At 47.7% G+C, this 24,859-nt stretch overlaps 7 protein-coding genes across 9 annotated transcripts; 2 read left to right on the top strand and 5 right to left on the bottom strand.

The window, feature by feature from the left end:
- Positions 1 to 56: 56 nt before the first annotated feature.
- E1B28_003912 (uncharacterized protein) lies at positions 57 to 1,016 on the bottom strand (the record flags this gene model as incomplete). Its single annotated transcript, XM_043148355.1, has 3 exons — positions 761 to 1,016; positions 561 to 690; positions 57 to 505 (listed from the first exon to the last, which is right to left on the bottom strand). The coding sequence occupies exons 1-3, from the start codon at positions 899 to 901 to the stop codon at positions 57 to 59; spliced, it is 720 nt and encodes a 239-aa protein (XP_043012952.1). The 5' UTR covers positions 902 to 1,016.
- A 66-nt stretch (positions 1,017 to 1,082) lies between these two features.
- On the bottom strand, positions 1,083 to 4,162 carry E1B28_003911 (uncharacterized protein). 2 transcript variants are annotated; one of them, XM_043148354.1, is made up of 14 exons: positions 4,068 to 4,162; positions 3,874 to 4,009; positions 3,717 to 3,819; positions 3,176 to 3,660; positions 3,036 to 3,120; positions 2,890 to 2,979; positions 2,774 to 2,833; positions 2,652 to 2,718; positions 2,465 to 2,587; positions 2,361 to 2,410; positions 2,169 to 2,295; positions 2,065 to 2,117; positions 1,602 to 2,009; positions 1,083 to 1,544 (listed from the first exon to the last, which is right to left on the bottom strand). In XM_043148354.1, the coding sequence occupies exons 2-14, from the start codon at positions 3,918 to 3,920 to the stop codon at positions 1,485 to 1,487; spliced, it is 1,758 nt and encodes a 585-aa protein (XP_043012951.1). In that variant the 5' UTR covers positions 3,921 to 4,009; positions 4,068 to 4,162; the 3' UTR covers positions 1,083 to 1,484. The 2 variants fall into 2 exon arrangements, with proteins under 2 accessions (XP_043012951.1, XP_043012950.1); XM_043148353.1 differs by having other exon boundaries at positions 3,176 to 3,819; positions 3,874 to 4,013.
- A 1,028-nt stretch (positions 4,163 to 5,190) lies between these two features.
- On the bottom strand, positions 5,191 to 7,829 carry E1B28_003910 (uncharacterized protein). The gene is made up of 10 exons (XM_043148352.1): positions 7,614 to 7,829; positions 7,459 to 7,564; positions 7,238 to 7,405; positions 7,090 to 7,176; positions 6,866 to 7,037; positions 6,466 to 6,814; positions 6,069 to 6,407; positions 5,775 to 6,010; positions 5,487 to 5,720; positions 5,191 to 5,432 (listed from the first exon to the last, which is right to left on the bottom strand). Exons 1-10 carry the CDS (start codon positions 7,720 to 7,722, stop codon positions 5,235 to 5,237), a joined length of 1,998 nt encoding a protein of 665 aa, XP_043012949.1. The 5' UTR covers positions 7,723 to 7,829; the 3' UTR covers positions 5,191 to 5,234.
- A 748-nt stretch (positions 7,830 to 8,577) lies between these two features.
- E1B28_003909 (uncharacterized protein) lies at positions 8,578 to 15,230 on the bottom strand (the record flags this gene model as incomplete). Its single annotated transcript, XM_043148351.1, has 5 exons — positions 8,578 to 9,672; positions 9,725 to 10,408; positions 10,471 to 10,570; positions 10,627 to 14,882; positions 14,948 to 15,230. The coding sequence occupies 5 exons, from the start codon at positions 15,228 to 15,230 to the stop codon at positions 8,882 to 8,884; spliced, it is 6,114 nt and encodes a 2,037-aa protein (XP_043012948.1). The 3' UTR covers positions 8,578 to 8,881.
- A 290-nt stretch (positions 15,231 to 15,520) lies between these two features.
- Positions 15,521 to 17,520, top strand: E1B28_003908 (uncharacterized protein; the record flags this gene model as incomplete). The annotated part of the gene is made up of 4 exons (XM_043148350.1): positions 15,521 to 15,752; positions 15,807 to 16,073; positions 16,130 to 16,228; positions 16,281 to 17,520. Exons 1-4 carry the CDS (start codon positions 15,541 to 15,543, stop codon positions 17,518 to 17,520), a joined length of 1,818 nt encoding a protein of 605 aa, XP_043012947.1. The 5' UTR covers positions 15,521 to 15,540.
- A 363-nt stretch (positions 17,521 to 17,883) lies between these two features.
- On the bottom strand, positions 17,884 to 20,705 carry GSY1 (glycogen synthase; the record flags this gene model as incomplete). Its single annotated transcript, XM_043148349.1, has 8 exons — positions 20,121 to 20,705; positions 19,562 to 20,041; positions 19,443 to 19,509; positions 19,194 to 19,389; positions 18,794 to 19,133; positions 18,275 to 18,736; positions 18,126 to 18,205; positions 17,884 to 18,058 (listed from the first exon to the last, which is right to left on the bottom strand). The coding sequence occupies exons 1-8, from the start codon at positions 20,580 to 20,582 to the stop codon at positions 17,884 to 17,886; spliced, it is 2,262 nt and encodes a 753-aa protein (XP_043012946.1). The 5' UTR covers positions 20,583 to 20,705.
- Positions 20,706 to 21,228: 523 nt separating this feature from the next.
- On the top strand, positions 21,229 to 22,880 carry E1B28_003906 (uncharacterized protein). Of its 2 annotated transcripts, none has more exons than XM_043160725.1 (4): positions 21,229 to 21,936; positions 22,002 to 22,104; positions 22,158 to 22,226; positions 22,285 to 22,880. In XM_043160725.1, the coding sequence occupies exons 1-4, from the start codon at positions 21,283 to 21,285 to the stop codon at positions 22,419 to 22,421; spliced, it is 963 nt and encodes a 320-aa protein (XP_043012944.1). In that variant the 5' UTR covers positions 21,229 to 21,282; the 3' UTR covers positions 22,422 to 22,880. The 2 variants fall into 2 exon arrangements, with proteins under 2 accessions (XP_043012944.1, XP_043012945.1); XM_043160726.1 differs by having other exon boundaries at positions 21,988 to 22,104.
- The last annotated feature ends 1,979 nt before the right edge of the window (positions 22,881 to 24,859 follow it).

Genomic DNA, 24,859 nt, shown 5'->3' with positions numbered 1-24,859 from the left:
GGTGTCCAAACCGAAAAAAAAGGGTAATCGAGCATAAAAGTGTAAGTACTTATGAATCAAGGCAGAGTCAAGCTTCCAGTTACAACGATTAAGAGAATCAGAGCACTAAGAACCGCACTATTGCCAACATTCCTCGCCGTTGGCGCTGAGTTTCCAGCCGGATTCCCGGTACTCACAGGGCCAGATGGGGATGTAGTAGTCATGAGAGTTGTTGTCGGTGTCGTTCCACCAGTGCTAAGCGAAGGTGGCGGTCTGACAGAGAGAGATGTCTGCGACACTGTCGTTCCCCCAGTAGGCGGTGGTCTGATAGAGAGGGAGGACGATGATGTCTGCGACACTGCCGTTCCCCCAGTGCTAAGGGAGGGCGGTGGTCTGATAGAGAGACTGGAGGAAGACGTGTGTGACAGACTGGCCGGCGCGGTCGTCAGAGGTCGATTGGGATCTTGCCCGGGAAGCGTGATTTTGGTCATCATGAAACCTGATTGAACGCATGTTTTTACCAGTCCTGCGAATAATATCGAGGGTCAGGGATGGGAAAAAATGTCAACGGGCGACCTTACCGTCTATATTCATCTGTGCTTGACCAAAGGCCATCGAGTTGATGGATTTTCCTAGACACAGATAACAATCTGCCACGCCTTGCTCGAACTGCACCGTACAACACTGGGCTATGTCGTTGTTCGGGCAGTTCTGTAAATTATTTTTTTTGTTTATAAGGGGTGAGATAGGTTTTCCCCAAAAGCTAGCGGAAAAGACATACGCTGTTTTCAACAAACGTGGCTACGGAAGTAGTACACGTAGGTTGACATTCTGGTGGAAGATCGCTTTGTCTTGGAAAAACGCTCGCTTGAGCAGTTTTGAAAACTGTGGCTGAGATGGCAAGAGCAGGGAGGAAGTGCATTCCGCAAGGTCCTCGTGCGGACTTGTTGAAGATGAGGGTCAGAAGGGGGGATGCAAAGCCTTCACTGCGCCAAAACCATTGACATGGGCTGCGACCGCCGACAGGAGAAATGGAATCCGGGGCACTCCCGATCCAAAGAATCTTCGAGAATCCAAATCCATCGTCAGGTGCAGATGTACGGCAGGCGCTGAGCCCTTGAGGGGCTAAACTTGATATCTGTCAATGGATTGTATTGAACTACGGATGTTATTGATGTGGGTAGGTTAAACATTCCGCAAAATCCAACCAACGCGTTTAACCGTGATTGATTTTGAGGATGTGGTGACGGTAATACTTATAGCTTTCTTCTAGTCTATACGGAAATAGAATAAAGCTGGAGTTGACTCGGAAAAAAGCACCTCTATGGTCTCCACACCCCATGACCGTGCTGAACCAGACTGTAAAGGATAACGCATCTACAGACGGCCTCCGACGCCCATAGTTCGCCTTCGTAGCTCGTGTGATGCCATAAGACAATTCGTACCATTCTTGGCATATACAAAAATGATAAGTATTTTTGAGGGGCATCTAAACTGGAATATCTTCAGAATCCCCAAAGTGCCTTAGCTCGTCGATATAACGGGCAAGAGGAAGACGGAAGGTGCTGCTCATTGATAGCATTAGCGCCTCGTACAAGTTACGGACACGCATAAGAACGCACCTTGGTACAAACATCAAGAACAAAGTCCCATTTACCCGCGCCCTTCGCCAAGATCGCTATTGAAATGGAAAGAACAGCGAAAAACACAGCAACCTTCTTGAAACCCCTCCACTGTTCTTTCTGGTTCTGCTTCCTCTCCCACTGTGTCGGATCACGCGCTGAAACTCGATAATCTCTCCAGTTTACCCGTCTGAACCACCACCAGAACACGGTAGCAAAACCAGGAAAGATACTCGTCACTTTTCCATCCCTATCTCTGCGGTACCAAGAAACGCAATCGACAAAGACGGATCTACGTAGTCGTGCTTGGATTTTGTCGTTCCATCGGGCAGTGGCTTTATCAGTCACTTCAACGGTTTTGAGATCTCCTCGGAGAACAGGTTTGATCATTTGGAGCATGTAATCGATCTGATGAATATGACTAGTATTCAGTATAAGCGAACACGACCATTTTTGTACAGACCTGGCATTCTTCCGTGAAGATGACTGATGTGTGTCCTGTGCCCGTATTGGGACCTAAAAAGCGTTTCAGTACTTGGCTCTTCGGGACATATGTGCTGTTTTTACCTGTCAACATATAGAAATTAGGAAAGCCAGGTAGAGTAGTGCCCATGTATGCCGTCGGCCCGCCATTCCTATCGTAGAACTCTTTCACGGTTTCCAGGGTGCCTTTGACGTGAAGCGGATAATCGTCCTACGAACACATTACAGGGTCAGATGAGACCGAAACAATACTCTCCTTCTGATGGATGAACCCACCGATATGAACCCAGTAGCAAAGATGAGAACCTCAAAAGGTAGCTTGTCTCCTGAAGGGCCAATGAGTGGGAAATGATTGAATGAAGATTAAGTCGTTCCGATACCTGTTTTCGTGATAATCCCATCTTCAATTATCGATCCAATTTCATTCCAGTTCAAATCGACGTTGGGCCGATGTAAACAGTTGAGGTAATTGGTATCGAAGATGACACGTTTACACCCGAGAGCTGGGGGGAAGCAGGATGAGTAAATTCGAAGGGTGAAAATCTGTGGATATGAATCGTTACTTACTGTAAGAGGGAATAAGTTTGTCGTGATACTTCTTTGGCGCAGTAGACAAGATGTAGGCCTTGCAAACCTGGATAGCCTTTATCAACGGTCGTCATCAATAAGAAACAAACAATGGTTCCCACCCGTCTTGCCAACTTACGAATCCAGACATTTGCGAACACGGACATGTAAAACATATCAGTCTGGAAGGAGTGTTAGGGGTGGTGGCGTGCAGTTTACGCGTCAACGCAGATCTCACGATAAGAAAATAGTACAGTCGGTGGAGTCGCATGAATAGTGGAACGTTTCTGAACATCCATTTCCTTAATGTGCTATATTTTGCACGGATCTGCCGTATGTATGAGTGAATTCCGTGTATCAAACTAATAAACACGGATATCTTACCGGTGGAACGAACCAATTGGGCGTCCGACAGATGACCGTCACCTTCACCGAAGGGTCCTTGCTTATTATAGGAATAAACTGGGTCCTAGAAAGACAATTAGCTACCGAAAACCAAAGGAAGATGAGAACGAAAGACGGACGCAGATGCTCCGTTACCAATGACCCCGACTCTTTTCCCTTTCAGTTCAACAGTGTGATCCCATGCACCAGAATGAAAGATGTTTCCTTTGAAAGTGTCCAGGCCTGGAATATCTGGACACCTAATGACTTCCAAAATTCCTAGAGCGGAGATCAATATATCCGCCTCGTCTTGCTGCTCTCCTGGAGTGTCCTCCTCCTCCTGTACCAAGACACCCTGCCCTCGAACGTGCATTTTCGAAATGTCGTCTTTGACTAGTCTCGTTGTGATAAGATACTTTGATTTACTTGGGTTCCATACCGCTGAAGTCACCAACGTGTTGAACTTTAAATTCGGGTACAGGTCATATTTTCGGGCGACACTCTTCCAGTATCCATGAAATTGGGGTTGTTTAGCGTGGGTATAATCCCAGTCTGGGTTCAAATCCGTCGAAAGTGAAAAGAAGTGCGAAGGAATATCTGAAGAACAACCGGGATACGTGTTGGACTGTTAAGGGAGTAGTGAGACTGCCATCAAGGTCATGAACATGATAGAATCGCTACCCTCCAAGTTCCTCCGACGTCGTTTGCTTTCTCGTAGATGACAAAATTGTCGAATTCAGGAAGTTTTCTTCGCAAATTGACCGCAAATGACAGACCTCCCACCCTAAAAGAGCGACATCTTCCGCTGAGTATGTGAAATAGATTAAAAATGGCGTACCCTGCACCAATAACCACGATTCTAGGTTGAGATTGGTTCTCGGCCATGTTATGTACCACCCTCGAGCAAGTGTTTCGAAATATTGACCACCCCGGTCAATAGTAGGCTCCCCGCTCAGAATTTTCGGCTTCGATAGCTTGCTAGAACAGTAACTCAACTCTTTGTATCCTACGCAATTGTAGTAAACTACTCACTTGCAAGTGCGGGGAATGTGCCGTCAATGGGTTCAAAAGGTGGATGAAGCTTGAAGCTTGAAGCTTTGAAGCACCGCTCAACCAAGAGACGCGGGACTTGTTCAATTTTTGATACTTATAAGGTAACGCAGATCTTGACGCGCTCGGACGTTCGCCTCACGTGCCCAGCTCGCCTCTCAACGTCGCCTTGTCTGTTCTTTTCTCAAAATTTCATTCTCCCATCGCCCGCTAATCGCCTGGCTACCAACTGTGTACTCTCGCGCAATTACATTTCTGGATAGTAGACTCTCAAGCATTCCCCTCGTTATTCATTCCTTACTGGCATTTCTCCATTGTTCTTCTCCTCGTTCCTCCTCGGGGTCCTTCACGAATAAAACTGGCCCTCATATCTTGTCTCCACCCACCAGTTCTACTCCTCGCAACAAACGTCAGGTCCTAGATACCGCGCCTTCAGACTCCAAAACTGGGCAACAACTAGACCCTTTCATCCATTCGTGCCAGTTTTCTCCTATTCGTTGGTCAGCTATTGACAAAAAATCTGGCTCCCGTTGTCGTTCTTGGCCATCTGTGGAGACAATCCTCGTCTGTCACTGCCAATCGAGAGGATGCCCACTTACGTTGTGACTCTCACCGTCGGTTTCTTACTCACATCTCAAGGTACTCAAGCAGACTCTCTGTTAATGGTTGTAGGCGATTAATCTTCGGTTCCGTGCTATCCGCTCTCCTCGCATTGTTTTTCATCTTGGTGGTGACAACTCCTCATATACATACTCCATGCTCAGTTGACTTTCCGTATATCACCTGTAGTACCAAACCCTGCTAAACTTCGTAATTGATACTAGATAGAGACCCGTTACTCGATACATTACATGAAGTAGTCTGCTTTTCAATATTCATTCCTTTCGACTAGGAAACTGCTAATGAGTGAGGTCCTCTCCACCCGCTACCCGGTGGGTGTACAGTTCGCATTTCTCGCTCGGTCTGGGGCGTTCAGGTGCCTTGCTCAAAACTGTCCTTTCAAGGGTGGCCAGCCTTCGGCAACCCTACTCTTCGAGTGTCTCTTCTTCTCGTCCATCGTGAGCACATATCTCATCTGGTGGTTTGGGTATCACAGCTCCCGCCATGGGACAAAACAAATCTAAAATCCTGATTGCAATGATCGAAACGCTAATCATCATCACTGCTACTATCATCATCGCTATCCTCATCATCATCAGTGCTACTTTCCTCATCATTCTCATCCTTCTTCACCGAGCCCCCTCTCATCGCCGCCATCTGGCCAGCAAGCGAATCCTCCTCAGGGTCAGAAATATCGTCTTCTGCAGGTTCATCAGCTTCAAGGGCGGACACATCCTCTATTTGAAGCTAAAAGAAGACTGATCAATCGTAATAGACAGCATTCGGATCACGCCAACTAACCGTGATTGTTTTAGAAACTTCCTCTCCAACAAACGTATCACTGATGAGGTATATCTTCCACGTGAATGAACCTGTTCCGCTCGGTGCTTGGAACTGAATTTTATATGATCTGTAATCTCGTTCGTTCTCGGCGTTAGGGTTTGCATAAGGAACGTTAGTTATCTTCATCGGTGGCACCACGATACGAGCAGTCTTGTCATCAGCGAGGACCAGCCACCAACCGGGTCGTCGGTTCTACAAGGGCGATCAGTTTGATGAATAGTTCAATACTTGAGGGTGACGACTGACAGCAGGCCAATAGGGTGCGTGGGCGTAACCGACAACATTCTTCTCATCAATGTCCTCCGCGTCCTTCTTGTCCATTAAGAATTTGTTATCCCTCTCTTCGTTCACTTTGATGTTCTTCTTGACTTGTTCAGCTGTGAGATCAGGTTTGTTATCTCGCACAAGGTTAGGTGGTGATATACGAAGTTTGACGACGAGATAGACGATAGATGACGGTGTTACAATGCGTTCGCCAATGACTTCAAAGGTCATGGTTAGTTGTAGATCTGACATTAGAATGATGTAGTTGCAGCTCACCCTTGTATGCGGCATCGAGAATCTCGAGGCGAGGCCACTTCTCGACAGCCTTCTTTACATCCACAACTCTTCCGTCATTCTTCTCTTCCAATTTGGTAGCAACATCTTTGATGTCATCTGCTCGAATGGTTGCACGGTCGCCCAAAACTTCAGAGGTCTTAATTCCAGGAAGCTGAGCAAGACGATGCTTGATAGAGAAGGTTTCTGGAATAATAGCCTGAGTAATGAACGCATAGAGACGCATAGCCCAGACAGTTGGACCAAGGTGGTTGCGAGAAACGGCGATTCCAATAAGGGCATTGAGAAGAGCGGGTGTCTGTAGAACTATCTCAGTTTGTTCTAATTGATATCCAGTATTAGATGAACATTTCTCCAGGCCGAAAGTGAAAAGACGCACCCGTTCGTAAACTGGGGACACGGATATCCAGTCGGAGTAAATGAGCGTATAGGAGTATCATAGACCGTCTTCGGCTGTCAGCGTCACTTTCATCAATCCCAGCTAAGGATTTGACCGATCCCCAAGATTTTCCAGCCGCCGAGGCGATTTCTTTCTCTAGCCGGTCAAGCTCAGTTTTTTCATCCGCCTTCGACGTCTTCTTAGGGTGCTCCCATTCGAAGGATTTTCCAAGTGCACCAATAACCTCAAAGATCCTCGAATCCTCCTTGAGGTCCTTAAAGAAAGTGGCTGCTGAACGAGCGTTGATACCATCCTTCGTCTTCTGACGGGACCCAAACCACCATTTCCCCTGTAAGACTCTTCAGTCTATTACGTTGTCAAACACGCAGATGCCACGTACCACTACCGCTGGCAAACCACCGCCGAATGCTAATCCATAGAATCCGAGAATCCATATATTGTTCTTAGCCTCAATGATGAAGCGAGGAATAGCAATACCCATTGAGGTCTCTTGTCGTCCGTCAGGGTGCCCAAATTCTTCCCAGTTCTTGCGAATTGTCTCATCCGTCAACCTGAGAAAGCGTTATGAATAGATTGCGAGTAACTTCGAGGATCACAACTCACGATTTGTACGCTTTAGTAATTTTAACGAATCGATCTTGAATAATTTCTAATGTCTCGTTCACGGTCGCACGGACTTTGTCGGGGTGACTTTAATGAGAGGATTAGCAAGATTTTATGGTACAGTAGAGCCAAGATTCTTGACACGTACTACATCCGTGACAGCTTTTTATAATGGGATTTGATCTCCTTTTCCGGTGTTCCCATTTTAATGCCCAAAATTTCAAAAGGATCGTATACTGTGTTGTCCAGTTTCGAGCCGATGACTCTGTAGCTCATGTATGCTACAAGACTCCATCCAAAAAGTACAAAGGTTACTCTGTGAGAGTGAAATTAGTGATTGTTACATGTGTATAGAAATTGACCGCGTACTTCCTGCTGAGCTTGGGGTTTAAGATCGAGCCCTTTTCATGGTTCGCTATCCGCTGACGCTGTTCCACACAAGGTTGGCACGGACATCCGCTCAGGGTTGGGGGTTCTAGAAGAATAAAACCGGTGTCCCCAACTTCCAGGTAGTAAAAACTCACTTTTAGGCGGTATTGACGAAATGGTGAGAGGGATAAGAATGAAGATGAGACATGTTATGACAAAGTAGGCGGACATATTTCCGCCTTCATCGTAGTTGTAGTTTGCCATATTGGCTGCCTTACTGCGACGAGGTGGTCGATGATGGTGGTGGTGGGTCGAGTTATTGTTATGTATTTCCTGCGAAAGTGACACTTCACGGTACGTGGCAGTTTCCCACCGGGCGCTAACTTGGCGGTTGACTGAGTCTATTGTCCGATCCGTTTACCCCCAATTTTGGCTGTTTTTAGTACATACTTTTCGGTTAATTTGGGTGGGTTTTCGGTATATAATATATATGGATCGGGTAGGGAAAATTTGGTCCATTTTATGCGCATAACTGATATAGCCTCACGCCTACGCTACCTGAATATTATATTAATTCTTGGGGTATATATACGACCAAACCTACAGAGTACCTACCCTCAGCAGGACAACCCAGGTGAGCCAAATTTGTGTACATACATGCATACTGTACGGATCGGACTTGGCTACCAACGAGGCAATTTACGCGCACCCGGGATCGGGGGTGGTGCTCAATTTGGGTCGTTTTCGGTACACTAGGATCGGAGGATCGGCCAAAATAATACCTCTTTTTGGTACATCCCGGATCGCCGCCTTATTCAAAGTCAGGTGCAAAATGGTAAGTACTGCCACGACGGACTGCAAACCAGCGAAAGCCGACTACGAGCAAATTATTATTAGGAATTTAAATCCCTCTTGGACCACGGAGGATACTGAATGATCCAACGTACAATAATGACTCCCTATACTATGTACGTACGTATACTACGCTGGCACATGAATACGTAGGTGCACATTCTCAACTTTCAAGTACCTCCCCAGTACTATAACAGCGGGCGCCACTAAGACTCAAAAAGCTGATTTGTGATTTCGAACTATTTGATCTCCATACTCAATATCATCGAGGGAATGGTCTTCTACTTTGTTTGACCGTTGATCTTAACTTCGAGGCGAATGTGTATTAAGACGAAAATGCAGGGTGGTTGTACAACAAGGATGTACAATGGTACATGAATGTATGAATAAAGTAAGCAAAAAAACGTGCATGTAACGGAAACTTCTAGGAGATGATCGAGTGTCGGAGACAATGGATGCGTAACACATGAATGCAAGCGGGTCAAGAGGACAAATGCCACAAGGAGAAGAGAGAAAACACGATGATATCAAGCTCCAATAAAGAGCACGAGAAATAGATCTGAAGATGAACCTAATCATATCCATCGACAGAACCTTTACCAACATTCAACGCATTCGACATCGCATCCACCGCACCAAGATGGAATGGTAACACGTCACTTACATCGCTCAACTGCATCCTTGACGAGGAGAGGAAAGAAAGGCAATGATAGGAATTCACGATATCTCGTAGGAGATTCTGGTTCACCATCATAGGCGTGTTGGTTTCGATTTGCGTCGAATCCGATCCCGATGGTGTGGGAGCTGCTGAGGAAATTCTTGAATGGTGGGAAATGGAATATGTGCATCCTCGCGATTTGGCCACATACATTAAATGTATGTCAAACATCCGGGATGAGGTTGCTGAGCACCAAGGGACAGTGGGGGATATTGACGGGCGGGACGATATACGAGCAAGGGTAGCACTGCAAAGAGGTAGCAAGGATTCTGTATGAGGAGGTTCCTCACCTCGCATAGAGGATAAAGAATCGTCGACAACCACACCGCATGTTATCCCAATGCTATCAAGGGTCGGAGTAACAGAAGATGAGAGAGGAAACCGATGGTAGAGAGCATAGGTGGTCATAGTGCCGTCGACATAGATATTTCCATTCTTGGAAGAGGGTTTGGACGGCATAGAGGAGAAACGGTTCAACGGTGGAGGTTTCATTGAGGTCTTGAGAACTGGGGGGAAACTCGTTGGCTTAGAAGACGTGGGTAAGATTATCCAAGGGCTTGAGCTGTCAATAGAGACTACAGAAGCATGAATAGGGGTACGCCGTGGTATGGAGTGAAGAGAGGTAGCCAGGTGTGATGTCCAAGCTGTGAAGGCTACTCAGACGATTAGGTAGTTTTTCAGGAGATCCACACTCACCATCCAATTCCACTGGGTTTAACGATCCCAATTTGGCAAACACAATTCTCCACTCCACGTCCGCTCTCCCCGCGAACTGCATGGCAAAATCCCAAACCTTGTTGACAATATACATCTCTTCAGAGAAGACATCTTCATTCTCCGCATCAGGTGTTTGTAATGACCACACTCCAAGGTCATGAGCCTCTCCTCTCTGGTCAACGCAAGCGGCCACCAACCATTTCTTGCAATGACTTACTTGATAGGCGACATGAAGAAGGGTGTGTCGGTCCAGGACGCCGAGAGAGGTATGGGCCTTGTTCATGAACGTGACTTTATTATCGCCGGCAGAACGACTGAGGGTAACTGCTGGCTCCTCGAAATAGTTCTGAACCCTCAAGCCGTGGTCAAAAAATCGTCTGGACATGGCACGTTCCACGGGCTGAAGGACACGATCGTAAACAGAACAGCACAATCGATGTGTACCCATGTCATCTGGAGAAGAAACATCCATGTTACCCAGGAGAAGTTCTTCTGGAATGAACTGGAACAGAATCTGTGCCTCCGAGTATGTTTTCGCTGCCTTCTTTACAGCATAGGATACTTGCCGTAGTACTGGGGAAGATAGTGACATGGCAGCGGTCGGGATGATAATGAAAAACACAAAACTAGATCGAGGGGTGGAGAGGCTGGCGACGAAAGAAGCTTGAAGAAATAGATGGTTGATAATGGTCATCCCAACGAGAAAGGATAAACCTGGGACTTACCTAGAGTTTTCCGAAAAGCTGAATCAAATCGCAAAGGTACCAGACCGTCTTTGGAGCAGACACTACTCGTACCGGGAACCAATTGACCCAAGTTCTTAGACTATCGATATCATAGGTAAGCATTTGATAGACAAGGGTGAGACGGATCCAACGTACCCGATACAATGTAGCAAGATTCGAGAGCCAGACCTCGGCCTGATGCCGACGCCATTCACCGTGATCCTCAAATAATACGAAGGCTGTTACGTTCTTTTCTCCATGTTTCGGTCCTAATCCCAGTTTCTCCCAAAAAGGTAGTCCACTGGGCAAAATGTCAATCACAGTATTGCCTTTACCAACCGAAACCAAAGGTGGTTCAAGAGGAGCAAGCGTCGGCGACTGTGAAGGTGTCAAAGGCATATTTGTTGGCTCTAGAACCGGTGGGGTGTTGAGGTTTTTTTCCATTCGTGCAGCATAATCAATAAACGAACCACTTTCAAAAAGGTTGGTGAGCAATAACGGTCCCTGCAAACCTTTCACGCCACTCAGCAGCTCCTTCACCACATTAACGTCCGCCACAGAAACATGTTGTTGACCCATGTCAAACGCCTTCCCTGCACTTCCAATTGAATCAATCGTCATGCTAGGATAGGCGAAGTGCTTCCTCCCCCCCGCGGCCTTACCAAACGACAATGTTTCTCGCCAAGCCAGACCCCATAAACCGTTTTCCACAACTTCTTTGGCAACCATTTCTGCCGCTGCTTCAAGGCTCTTTGACTTTTCTGATGCAGCACCCATCATCGCAGCGGGAGATACAGGGGTAGGAACCGACGCAGCCGCAGCCGCAAGTCCTCCAGCCACTATACTGATTTGAGTTTCCTCATGTGAGCCGCGACCATTACGGAGAGCTGAACTGAGCGGGAGGAGAAGGGCGTGATGAAACTGCGTGGATACTAGCGAGGGACCTTTAGGCACGTAATGTGGTACCGGAGTCGAAGGGCGAGAAAATTCGGAAACAGGACTCGATGAACCCGTGCGGTTGTCGAACCCCTCATCATCAGAATCCAGGTCGTCATCATCAGACCTATCTTCGCCCGAGTCTGGGGAGGTAGGAGCAGGACTTATCGGAAGTAACTCCTTCCACCCATCTTCCCATTCTCTAACCCATCGAGGAGATATGTTCCGTAACCCAGGAGTGCTCGGAAGCTTTCTTTTTACTCCTCTCACTTTCAACTGCGTAACCACAGCAATCCAAGGATCAGTCTTAGTGTCGTACTTCATCCTCAGGCCTTTCAACGCGGGAGATAAACCTGTTCTACCCTCCACCTTTTCCCCATCCCCTTCCTTCTCATTCCGAACCGTACTCACAAGATACCCAGATCCATCATTCAGATCACTATCCAATGGAGGTGTATGCATCATGAACTTGCCATACATATACTTTCCATCGGCCACACGATGACTAGCAGCAAACGGTATAGCATCAAACAGACTTGACCTCCGATCAACTTCATCCATTACTTCACCATCAACACCCCCACGGATGGACACCGGCTTCCTCGTAGGCGAATTAAAAGGTGATTCTAGTTGAACCCCCCAGCCAGCTTCCCACCTTGTAGCCGTAGCCCCTCCACCTACGTTCACAGTTGTAGTAGGCGTTCGCGGTGTCCCTACACCTCCACTCATCGGGGTTCCGACCATCGGTCCGATACCGGTCCCAGTACCACCCTCCTCCGGAGGAGAAAGGGGAAACATGTCTGGGGGAATCCCTGGTGTACTCGGAGTTCCCGCTACATGTGTGTGGGATGACGGCCAAGCGTTAGACGGCGTCCCTGGACTGGGTGTGAAACCAAACGCATGAAGAGGAACAGGTGGAGGATGCATGGCGCTGGTTGAAGGTGAGCCGTAGGAATCTGCACTAGGATGCGCCATAGTAAATGCGGCTGACGATGGATGAATCGAGCTGAAAAGGGTGGCTCCTGCATCTAATGTCCCAGTGGTAGACACGGAAGTTGCTCCACCGGTGATACCACCCATGAAATTGGCACCAGACCCACTTCCTGAATCATGAGTATCGAACCAATTGTAATCATCGTCTGTTATATCATCTTCAAAACTGATCCGCTTGGTCACAGATTGTGTAGAAGATCGCCTAGTAGTAATCATGGAAGATGTCCCTTGTGGTGCCGACGTCTGAGGAGGAGGAGGAGGTGGTGGTGGTGGTCCACGCATTCCGGCCCTCACAGGGCCTGCAACTGAAGACGTACCAAAATCAAATATATCCATATCCATCTTGATATCCATTCCTCCCCCCATACCCATATCCAAATCAAAGTCCATCCCCATGGAACCCATATTACCCCATCCTAAGGAGCCATCCATATCCATCCTGTCATCGCCCAAACCAACGCCCCATTCGTGGCTACCACTTTCCGGTTCCGATTTTTCTTTCTTAGGAACGACCGGCGGTGGTGGTACTGGATCCGGTGGATCGGTAGTCGGCTCAACTGGTACATCCTCTGTTACTACTGGGGGAGATGCGCCAAACAGATCCTCATCGTCAATCATCCTCTCCTCATCCTTCAACTGAACGCCATTTGTATGCGAAGGTCCATCCTCATTACCACTAGTAATTATCATTTCGGAATCTTCTTCCTTCTTCACGGTTATGGATTGGGCAGGAGAAACACCAGACGGGACATACGTATGGCTGCCTGGTGGTTCAGGCGGCGACGGATAAAATGTCTGTTGTTGGGAAAGCTGTTGCTGAGGCGGCGGAAAAGACTGTGAGTTCGAGTTCAGGTGCACAGGTGAGCTCGTCGTCGTTATCGATGGGTATGGCACTGGTTGTTGATTGAGGATGGGAGCTTGAGTCTTGACTAAACCAAACTGAGAAGACTGCGTATGATTTTGAGTAGAGCCCCCCGCCTCAGGATTCGATCCCTTAGCCCCACCCAGCCTCAGTCTTTCTCGTTCCTTCTCCCTCACTTTCGCAATAGCATCGATATACCCACCGATTCCTTGAGCCGACATCAGCAGCCGCTCAATGTCAGGTTGTTTGGGGAGGGATGTCGGGACTGTTGGAACGTTCAAAGCATCTCTTTGCTTGTGTTGCCGGTCAAGAAATGAGCGGTAGACAGCTCGTGATAAGGCGACGGCTTGCTTGTCTGAGGGAATTACCGAGAAAGGAGACGCGTATAACGGAGCCACAGAAGATGAGAGGGCGTGAACGGCCGGGTGGAGAGAGGGGGGGTATGGAGAGAATGGAATCGTGACTGAAGGAGATAGAGAGTGATGGCGATTATGATTATGTGTAGCAGTGGCCGATGCTGGCAGTAAACCAGCCCCATGTGTGCTTGTCGTGGGAGGTGTGGGCATGTAGCTCGCTCCAGTTGTTAAGGTCTCCCTTCCAAGTTGTTGAGCACTTGGACTTGGGGTGCCCATTGAATTATAAACCGATAAATTTGACCCGGGAGGTAGCACATGAACCACGGTTGGTGAAGGTTGCAAGGGAACAGGTAAGGTCGGTATTGTGGGCAATACTGCGCGGCCGAAAGGTGTCCAAGGTCCTGCTGTTGAGAAAAGATGTGCAAAGGAGTTAGAAGCTGTAGTAGTGGATGGAGGTACGGCAGAGGAAGGTGAGGTTGCAACTGCAGAGGAGCGAAAAGCGAGAGAATGCATAGGTATTGTCCCCGGTGTAGGTGCGAATCCCATACACAGCTCTGCGGGGTATATGACTGTCAGTCCCTTCTCTTCTCCGTTTTTGTTCTCGACCGGTACCCATGCAATGATATAAGACGTAGATTTCCCGTCGAGAGAGATCCCGCATCCTTGGAAAACCTCTCGGAACTGCTTCGTAAGTGCAGATGTAGGGCCTGTATATGTGGAGAGAAAATGTGCGGGCGTTGCGTACGGCAGTAGCGTAATCGGTACCCCTTGCTGTAACGATTCACCAGGCTCGTGATTTCGAGAAATGAGGCTCGTCAGAGGTATGAACGGTGTCGAAGCGAGTGTGGGATGGATAAGAATTCTCTCTCCGGAGAGGTGAATGTGGATATGTGTATAGACGAGTGACCTCCCCTTCACCCGGCTTTCCCATCCTGCAGCCCATTCGGTCATCGTCCCAGATAGTTTGCTAGGTACTTGACCGAGAAGAAAGCCATTTTTGAGCCTATTGATTGTGCGTCCTGTACTTGTGGAGCATTTCACTATGTCGCCAATGATTCGTTCTCGAACTGCATCTAAGAATTTTGCCCATACATCTCGAAAAGGCCTTCTCGGAAGTCGGGAAGCAGAAGAAGATGGAAGCGGTGGAGGTGCAGAAGAGGTTGATGCTGGATTGAGACAGTTTGAACAGGGTTCTGGTAAATATGAACACTCTTCCGAGCATGGATAGAGATATCTGGGCTTTAGTATCGCAGGCCCTTCTTTCACTGAAAAGTAAAGAGATGGTGGTAAAATAATTGTCAGGCAACATAACTTTTAGAGATATACTCACACTGAACTCCATCAATAGGTACATCTCTCAGCATCTTCAATACATTCTCAACATCTCCAGCAGCCTGGAGAATCCGAAAGGCGTAGAGGGACGCAGTCGTAGTAGTGACCTGCACCGTGTGGATGAACGATGAATGCAGCCCATTCTCAGCGTTGATCTGTAGAAGCCTTGAACGAAGATTGTGAACTACCGCTGTGCTTGTCGACGTGTAAACAGCATAGGCAATGGTAGGGACCTCGAGCTCAGCGGCGAGCACGCCGTCAGAGTCGATGTTCAAGACCATATTTTTACGTAATCGGGCTCCTTCCCGATCTATTCAGCGCCTGGACCTCGGAACTCTGGTCCGTCAATGGAGGTAGAGGGTGTACTGTACATCGAATACACGATTCCCTGATGCGCACACCCGTTGGTATCTCATCTTCCGGGCATACACATATAGGACTTAGTTACGTATCATTCAAACGTACTGCGGTTGTCCGTCTTCAGATTCTGGCTGCCCAAGAACAAAGAATATTTCTTGAAAAGGAAAAAAGCGCGTAATTCCTTTGTGAGCGCCTACAACAAAATTTTCTGCCTTCACCCACGAGGACAACATGTCTAAGGCCAAAATCAAAGACCTGCTTATCGACTCCCACGTCTCAGAGTCCCAATCCCAAAAAGCAGTCGACGCACTACACGACTGGGCCTCCAAAAAAGCCTCAAAAGATGCAGAAAAGCAACTTTTACCTGGCAAGGAACCAACCATTTGGTTATGCGTAGCATTGAAGCAATCTCCGTCTGGGATGACTTTCAAACCGGTTAGAATGTATGGTGTGCAGCTCTTTACTGAGATTTTGAATTTCGGTCTGACTTTTTCAAGACCGATTGTACACCCTCTAGTAGATCCTCGAACGAACGGTGTTTGTCTACTTACGAAGGATCCCCAAAGAAAATACAAAGATCTCTTGGAGAGTCACGATATCAACTTTATCTCACGAGTTGTTGGTCTAGGAAAGCTCAAGGGAAAATTCAAACCATTCGAAGCCAGGCGAGCGTTACTCAAAGAAAACGGTTTATTCCTCGCCGACCAGTCTATTCTTCCTTTACTACCAAAACTACTCGGCGTAAAGTGGTTTGAAGCAAAAAAGTTCGTGTTGTTGCATCCGTTCATTTTTCACCCTCTAAATAGAAGTTTTCGTTCAGACAGCCGATACCTGTTTGCATGACGCGTAAAGACCTAAAAGCCGAACTGGAACGAGCCATCTCTTCCACTCACATGAACCAGAACAAAGGAACAGCTATGTACGCTATGCACCGACTTTTCATTCTTTTTCCAGAAACTGATATCACCTAGCTCGATAAAAATTGGAACCCTTTCACAAAAACCTTCACAAATTCTCGCCAACCTCAAATCGGCAATCCCTGCAGTTGCCAGTCATATAAAAGGTGGAGCTGGAGGATGGGAGAATATTCAAAGCCTTGGAATCAAGACGAACAATAGTGCACATTTACCGATATGGAGCTGTGCTTTGGATGGTAGTGAAGGTGGGAGGTGGGCTGGGTTAACCGCTCCGGAGGAAGATGACGAAGACGTTGAAATGGAAGACGGCGAGGAAGGGAGCGCGGAAGAGGAAGAGGAAGAGGAAAATGAAAATGAAAATGAAGCAGAACCGGTCCTTCCAGAAAAGTCGACGAAGAAGGCAGCTGCAAAAGGGACGAAGAAAAGGGGCGTTGAAGACGATGACGATGATACTCAGGAGACCGCAAAACCGAAGAAGAAGGCAAAGTCCCAGTCTTTTCCTACGGAGGATGCATCAGTCCAATCTGGAAAACGGAAACCAGCTGAACCTGAAGTTGTCACCAGTACACTGGTCTCGACAGGCGAAAAAAAGTCGAAGAAGAAGAACAGAAGATCAGACAGTGGTGATGTCAGCGCTTCGGTTGATGTTTCCCCAGCCACTCCCACACCCACGCCTTCCAAACCCCATTCTTCCGCTGCAGAAATTATGACGCCCGCTCAGACAAAGAAAGCCAGAAAAAGAGCTGCTGGTAGTGAAACAAAGCCGGTCGCAGACCCTTCACCTAGTGCACCTCCCACTACTCCGGCCCCTACACCTGTCGTTGCATTTAAGACTGAGAAAAAGAAGAAGAAGGACCGAAAATCTCTTTCTGCTGGGGATGCACCTCCGCCTGCACCTGCGGAGCCGGTGATTGTTACGGCTCCAGCTGCCGATGAGCTTGTATCGACTTCGGCTTCGACGAAACAGAGTAAGAAGGAAAAGAGAAAGTCGAGTTCCAACACTGAGAAGGCAGATGTCGAACCTGTAGCCGAGGCGAAGGATTCGGCTGTTGAAGAGAAGGGAGAAAAGAAAAAGCAGAAGAAGGTGAAGAAATCAGGGGCGTCTTCCGGTGAGGAGGTTAAGATGGTGGAAACATCGGTAGAAAAGGCGGCTCTTCCTACGCTCAGCAAGAAGGAAATCAAACAAAAGAAGGCAGCGGGAGGAGTGGGCGAGAAGAAGAAGGAAAAGGTGATCAAGTCCAAGGGAGGGAAATCTGCGAAGGATGCTCTTCTGGGAAAGAAAGCTGGGCAGTAGTTTTTGGTTCCTCCTTGGTTAGTCGTCTCCTCAGAGGCTTCCGTACTGTGTCTGCTTCTATGGTTGGTTACCAACTTCGAACTTCGTCGCGGTTCCATTGATTAGCTGAGTTTTCTGATTTTAACGCTCTTTCTCGGTCCGATCTGGTACAAATTTAGGCAGACTTGCGGGGAATGCTAGTTCCAACCTCAATTAACGAAAATTTCCACATCCACCTATCTATATAACTAGGTAATTGTGCTCCTACATGTGACAAATGAAGAAGAAGCGGACACATAATTGCAAGAAAGCGCATAACACATCCATAAGATTAAAATCATCCATTTTCGATCCTTATCTCCCCATTCCAGCAGGTTTTTGACTTCACGCGGTTACAGTCTCCTTACTGTCGGAAGCAACCACTCCATTGACCTGACTGAGAGCTTCGTCCGCCTGCTGAAGATCGCGCTCGCTCAAGCTTCTATGGGCACCACCTCCAGGTGTACTGGCACCACTCATAACAGATCCGGCTCTCGAGCGTACCTTCATCACCAATGGGCTGGGGAAAAGAGTCACACCGTCAGAGAGCTCGCACAGGAACAGAATGGAAAGGGGCTGGAACGCACAAGGGATAAGAGTCTTCTTCATCTTCCAGAGACGTAGGCCATCCAGAACCTCTGTAGTCACTGGTCGAGAGGGCTTGCATCTGCAACAAATAGCCAAATTTGTCAGTAACTACTGCTCAAAAAACCACACATTAGCTCGATCGACTCACCTCTTCGGTCAACGTTCCGAGGTCTCCGGGTGTGGCCACACCCCTCAACTTCGGACTAGCAGGCATACTCAAAGGCGGCATCCTGCTTACGCCTCCACCAAAGAAGTCTGGGTCTTCACCCTCAAACCCATTTACCTCGTAAGGTTCACCATCAGGTCCATAGAACTGATCAGGATAGGCCCTCCTCAAAGCCAATTGCCTACTCTTACTATACTCGATTCCCAAATTCTTCCAATCCAAAAGTGGACTAAGCCGTTCAACACGGTTACGTTGGTTAATCCGTTGACGTCTCGTCTTGCTGCAGAACGAGAACATATGTTCCGTGAGCTGGTTGACAGAATCCTCGACAGATTGCGTGCGTCTGTCGACGATGTAGCAGCCTTCATCTTGAGGTCTCTCGATGAGATCCTGCATGAAACAACCGAAGCCAGATAAGTTTGTTGTTATGCTTGGAATACCCATCTGACAGTAATTTAGTTACAAGTTTCTGAAGCTATGTTAGAACAAAAAAAAACATACCACCGTACACTCCGCCGGCGTATAGCCCCATGGCTCATAATAACTCGGGAAAACGCCCAGATGACAACCACGAACAAACTCCTCGTAATCCATTCCAAGAATAGGGTTGTTGGAGTTGAGGAAGTCAGGATGGAAGACAACTTTGACGCGATCATGACTGTTATTAAACAATTTCACCCGGCGAATCTGGTTGAGGATAGGGTCGTTGGCGTCGTCAACCATGTTGTGTGTCACGACTGGGGGTAACGAGTTTCGTTTCAAGGCGAAGATACGACGCTTCAATAAAACTTGATCTTCAGCGGATAGGAGGTCATCTGGCGTCGGGATGGCTTTCAGATCCCTGGAAGGTGAATGACACTGTAAGGAAAGTAGCGACAATTAGAGATATAGTTCGACTTACCCATGGAATCGTGCTGCATGGTCAAATAATCGCGCACCAATTCGGTTTTGGATTTCAGTGACCGTATCGCGAAGCTGTTTGGTGACAGCCTGGCCCTTCAGAGCTTCGATGGTGTAAGAATTGGTAGCTGCGGGCATGATAATAAATGCGATGATCGTGATCGTAGACCCTGCCTTCTGCAGCCGGTAATTCAGACCTGTACGGAAATGAATTCAGGAGCGGTTGCCAAGATAAGAATGTTCTACTTACGAGCCAAGGATTCAATAAACATGTCGACACCTTTGTTTCTGTACTCGTATCGACCGGCAGTGAACATCTAGTAAAGTGTATGAGCATACTTCCCTCAAGAGAAGTACAAATCAACCAACGTAAAGCGTGTTCTCCAAATTGAAATCATAATGCCCATAAAAGTGGCCTCGCACGAATTCGTTGATCTTGGCCTTGCTTGTTGAGTGAAGGTTTTGGAACTCGTGCATAGCCTGGAACTTCACAACATTGAGGCCATTGGGTAGTACTCCATCCGGTTTGCGCTTGAGCAAATGTTCTGATTCGTACGCAGTGATATGAGAGACTGTCGTAAAAACGTCGGCGCAGTGAGCCGCACTGCGTTCTATGCAGTACCTGTGATAGATGCCGCGTTTTCCAGCTTCGTGATCCACATCAAAGTACTGCAAGTTGTTGTAGAAATCCACTGAACCAGCACACAAGTACCGGCCCAAGAGTGTGGCGTGGGTGGTAAAAACAGTCGTGATATCAATGTGCCTTTTTCTGCAAAGTGGAATAGCGAGACCCGCTTGCCATTCGTGAAAGTGTGCGACGACAGCAGTTGTGAGTTGGCGGGAAACATACTAGATATAAGCACGCAAGCAATACTGATAAGCAAAATGGCGCGTAACGAGAAGAAAAATTTGGCCCGGCCGTACGTACTTCGCCTAGGAACCAAGCCACCAGGTAACCAAACACAATCGTCTCGTTCGTTTCGTTATCATTTGGAGGACTAGGGATCCCTGCCAAATTCCAGAGATCGTTTTTCCATTCGTCCAACCTTGAGTACGCGCTACCTGTGTCGAACAGTATTACTCGAGGAGCGCCGCCCTCAATAAGCCAGCGCCCATATAGCGCTTTGATACCCTGAGATCGCATACTCTCGAGCGTTCCAGCTAGATGAGGATCTGAAGGTTCCTGCTGTTCGACTTCCATGGGTGCTGTTTTATAGCTGAGAGGGCCAATGAGACAATAACGGTCCCCATACTCAGAGACGGTCACTGGAACTTTGGTCTTGATAACGGTGTAGATACCGCCGACCTTGTTGGCGACTTCCCAAGCACATTCAAAGAGTAAAGGGTTGTGTACGTCACGCTTTTCTGCCGTCGACGTCGAGGAGGCCATAATGATGGTGGTGGTAAGAGGAAGAGAAGGATATTTAAGTGAATTGGACGAGCTCGATTCCCCCAGAGGGAAAAAGGCAAACACGATACAATAACCTGCGTCACTGTAAGTAAAAGTAGCGACGACTCTGGAGCTTTGTTGGTCAGGTGGGTGAATTTCGACGTCCTAATCCTCAGGCCTCAGGAATCGATCTGCTTTCCGCAAACTATAAGAACCAATGCTGCCCATGACACAAAAATGACACGTTCATTCGACAACATGTCGCACCGGGAAAACCCCGAGTCCAAGCAGCGTACCCATAGTTAAAGTTCGGCGATAATTGCTTGGGGTTGGCTTGGGGTACAGTAGATGCAGAAGAGTATTAGTACGTTTGGAAGCTCGAGAAAAGCTCGACCTCTTATGCTTGATGGTGAGATATCTCGCTCAGAGGAAATCTCTTTAAGTTAACTTGTTTGCGGCGCGCGGGAGTTGCGCGGAGGGTCGAACGTTTGATACTGTTCGTACTCGTGATACAGAAGACCGGATTCTCCGGTAACTTACAGTCGTTCTCAAAAACCTTGCGGCGCGTCATTCGCGCGTGCGAAAAATTAAAAAAAGTCAAAAAAAGTCAAAGAAAGGCCGAAAACTCTGTAAATTCATTGTAGCTCTCTTCCACTCTATAATACACGCCCCTTTCCACTTGCAAACCCTCGTAAATGACATGGTCTACCGTCACGTCAGCACAGATATGAAGAAACGTGCTTTGTACCTATTAGAAGAAGGCTGGGGTCTTGACGCCGTGTTGGATGCTCTAGGTGTTTCAGACGACAGCGTACGGCGATGGAGACGTAATGAAGAGGAATATGGGTCTGTCAGATCACCCGTACTACCTCAAGGACGTCCAAGAATTCTCGGAACTGCTGTTTCCATTGAGTTGGATCAGCTGGTGCGCGAGACACCTTCAATTTTCCTCGACGAAATTATGGGCTACCTGGCAATCATGCACGGCCAGTCAATTTCAATCCCCACAATCCAAAGAAACCTTGTCGAACTTGGACTCCACCGAAAACTAATCAGAAAAATCGCCTCGCAGCGTGATGAAGCCCTTCGCACCTCATGGTTGGACCATATCATTCAAAACTATACAGCCGAACAGATGGTATTCGTTGACGAATCTTCGAAGGATGGCCGAACAATTGCACGGCGGTATGGGCGAGCACAACGTGGGGAAACTCCAGAAGAGATCATGAGTTTCAAACGAGGGGATCGTTACAGCATCCTTGCTGCATTAGCATTGAGCGGATACATAGCCGTACGAGTTGTGGAGGATTCAGTGGACAGCGAAGAAATGTATGATTATGTGATTAGTGACCTGGTGTGTTTGTTATTCAACATCCTCTTCCTCCTGGAGCCTAATACTACTCAGCGACTCTCTACTAGGTTAATGTCATGAATCCTTTCCCCCAACCATGTAGTGTCCTCATCATGGACAATTGTAACATACACAAGGGTCAGGCCATCCGACAAGCCATTGAAGCAAATGGTACCATCTGCTTTATCATTCTATGTTCACTTTGTGGCTGACAGAGCTTTTAGGATCTATTCTCATATTCTTACCACCATACTCGCCTGATTTCAATCCCATTGAAGAAAGCTTTAGTTGTGGTATGAACCCGAGTTTTCTTGCTCTGTTCGAAGATTGCTAACTGACAGATTAATACAGTGAAATATCACCTTCGCCGACACTGGCGTGAGCTTGACAACCATCCGTTTCCAAAGCAAGTGTTATATGAAGCCTGTATGATAGCTGTTCACGCAGGGAATGCCCCCGGATGGTTTAGAGATAGCGGATACCTGTAGTAGCTGTATATATACTTCAATCATTGATCACAACCTATCGTTCAATTCTCAAATCTTTTGAGGTACCTGATATAAGCTTTTGTGAATCTTGCCCACTCCAGTTCCTCCAAACCCGTAACTTCCTTAACATACTGTGCGGATAAAACTGATACATCATCACCAACCTGGAAATGGAGGGTCTCTAAGGCCGTCAAAAACACCTCTGGAGGATTGACCCTGATGTCGTTCTTCAGCCAAGTGAAAAGGTCCCCTATGGCTGGAATATCGGGACTCCTGCTCCGAGGGTTAGCTACTGGAGGATGTACAGCTGCATTGATGGGCGTTGTCGGGAAGGGGTATGGGGGAGTATATGGGAATTGGTTGAAAGGTTGCGGTGGTGGCCAAATACTAGGATATCCAGGATAAGGCTGTAGATGCGGAGTGGTAGGAGCTGGTACATTATATGCAGGTGGCGGTGGGGAGTATAAACTTGATTGTGGCGAGGCTCCTTTATAACCTGGTCCGGTTTGAAGAACTTGTTTTCGAGAGGCGGGACATTAAAGTCAGTGTTACCTCGCAACTAGGACATACAGACATCAATACTTAACTAGTAAATGAAAAGAATTTTGATGACTCACAATCTCGTACCCCCAGACACCTGCTCGGTTGTCATCAAGATGAAAATGCCAGTTTTTCGGTACATACACAAAGCATCGTATTCCCGGATGCTGTGCACAGGTGTCCATCGGATACTTGTTGAAAATTTCATCTTTGTATGGTTGTAAGGTGTCGTCAATGGCAATCTGTGGATTACGGCCCTGAGCAAGGGTAGAGATACCGCAGACATGAACATACCTTTTTCCCGAGGAGAGTCTCTAGTTTGTCATGAACAGGGTTTGAAGCCCACAGATCCTTTTGTTCTGTGCGAGTGTCGGCATTCCAGCTCTGTAAGCATTACAAGCTGTAAGTAGTTGTGGATTTTTACGAGATATGCTTAACCTACGAAGGTGTCATTTTCCGTTTCTGTAATACTTGGGGGCTGATTGATACTGATCCAAATGGGGAGACTGCCGGCCTTCTTCTGCGAATTGGCTTGTATCCACAAGATCAAGGTTTCAAAGGAGCGTTGGTTGTGAAGAGGTAGTTCTGATTTCCCGCGAGCGCCGGCAGGTGTTGACTGGCACCATTTCATAGTTGGAACCACCTTCTCGATCCGCGCACGGTCTGTTTTGGTCTCCTTTACCAGCTCGTCAAGCAAGTCTTCCCAGCTCATCTTATCCGACAAATTAGAAGGCCCAAGCATCTTCGTTTCCGGCCCTTTTGCCTGAGCTGCAGAACCAGAACCTCTACCCTTCCGACGAGCACCAGCAGGCTCTACAACTGGTTTCGGGAGGAGGAGAACTACAATCCAGAATTGGATGCTAATATAGTTGGGTTGCGGCGGAGGTAACTTTGGCGGACGTCCAATACGTTTGCGTTGCTTGGATTGGACCTTATCGAAGCCAAAACCAAAATCAGGACCGACGGCATATCAAAGAACTCAATTGCGAACTTACCACCTTAGGAGTACTTGCTTCGTCTTCCATCTCAAGCTCCGAGTCAGTGAGTGGCCTGTGAGGTCCCTTCTTGAGTTGCCGTATTGACTTCTTGGGCTAGCGTGACCGTGAATTTATGTTAGCTTGTGCGGTATCAAACTAAACCAGGACATACATTAACGGATCCCTCAGAATCTTCGCTTGTCATTGTGACAATTGCACGTTTGGATGGTGTTGGTGATCCGTGTTCATCAGAATCTGACCGTTCTCGGAGGACTTTGCGTTTCGTCGACGATTTCATTGGTGAAAACCTCAGAGGACTCGACGAGAGTGTGTAGTCCTCAATTCCTCCCCATTCTGAGCCTTCGTCAGTTACATCTAGGTCCGTTAATTTCCCTTCCAGCTGCTCGATGTCATATCCGTAGCCTCTATCCTTCATATCCTGTTGCCAACCTGGGGTAGGAGGTGACTCGAAGTCAAACGTATTTTCTGACTCCTCTTCACCAAAGACATGTCTATCTCGTTCTTCCTCGACACCTTGGTTCTCCTCGTTGTCAATCTGAATCTGATTTCCCAATTCAGAAGGACTGTTCTTTGGTGTTTCCGAGGGGCTCGTGGTTACCGCGCTGTTCCTCTGTGGAATAGTCAGTCGTATGAACAGCCATCAGCAACTTACACAATTTGCCGGTGAACTTTCCCGGCTTTTCTGGGCTTTTCGGCCGGTTCGACCAGTCCACCCCCTCGCAAGTTCACCAGCTCCTTCACATATCGCAACCACACGCCAGCCAATGAGGTCCAAATAGCTGGCATATGTTCTATAACATGATAGCTGCTCTCAGACAGCCTCCAACAGTGGAGGTTTTTGTGAAAAGTTGAGGTGACTGGAAATTTTTGGCAGGCGGACCCGAGCAAAACTGAGCTTGC

The sequence above is a fragment of the Marasmius oreades genome, chromosome 2 (genome assembly GCF_018924745.1).
Source record: "Marasmius oreades isolate 03SP1 chromosome 2, whole genome shotgun sequence".
Lineage (NCBI taxonomy): Eukaryota > Fungi > Basidiomycota > Agaricomycetes > Agaricales > Marasmiaceae > Marasmius > Marasmius oreades.
This window is presented reverse-complemented; position numbering and strand designations above follow the sequence as displayed.

Coding starts and splice junctions, on each gene's coding strand:
- E1B28_003911 (XM_043148354.1), bottom strand. CDS start 3,920: ATGGCCGAGAACCAATCTCAACCTAGAATCGTGGTTATTGGTGCAGG. Junction 2,980..3,035: donor CCAATTGGTTCGTTCCACCG/GTAAGATATCCG, acceptor TACATACGGCAG/ATCCGTGCAAAATATAGCAC. Junction 2,719..2,773: donor TTCGTAAGTTGGCAAGACGG/GTGGGAACCATT, acceptor AAGGCTATCCAG/GTTTGCAAGGCCTACATCTT.
- E1B28_003910 (XM_043148352.1), bottom strand. CDS start 7,722: ATGGCAAACTACAACTACGATGAAGGCGGAAATATGTCCGCCTACTTT. Junction 6,408..6,465: donor TGTCCCCAGTTTACGAACGG/GTGCGTCTTTTC, acceptor GATATCAATTAG/AACAAACTGAGATAGTTCTA. Junction 6,011..6,068: donor TCTCGATGCCGCATACAAGG/GTGAGCTGCAAC, acceptor TGACCTTTGAAG/TCATTGGCGAACGCATTGTA.
- E1B28_003906 (XM_043160725.1), top strand. CDS start 21,283: ATGGTCTACCGTCACGTCAGCACAGATATGAAGAAACGTGCTTTGTAC. Junction 22,105..22,157: donor ACAAGCCATTGAAGCAAATG/GTACCATCTGCT, acceptor CAGAGCTTTTAG/GATCTATTCTCATATTCTTA. Junction 22,227..22,284: donor TGAAGAAAGCTTTAGTTGTG/GTATGAACCCGA, acceptor AGATTAATACAG/TGAAATATCACCTTCGCCGA.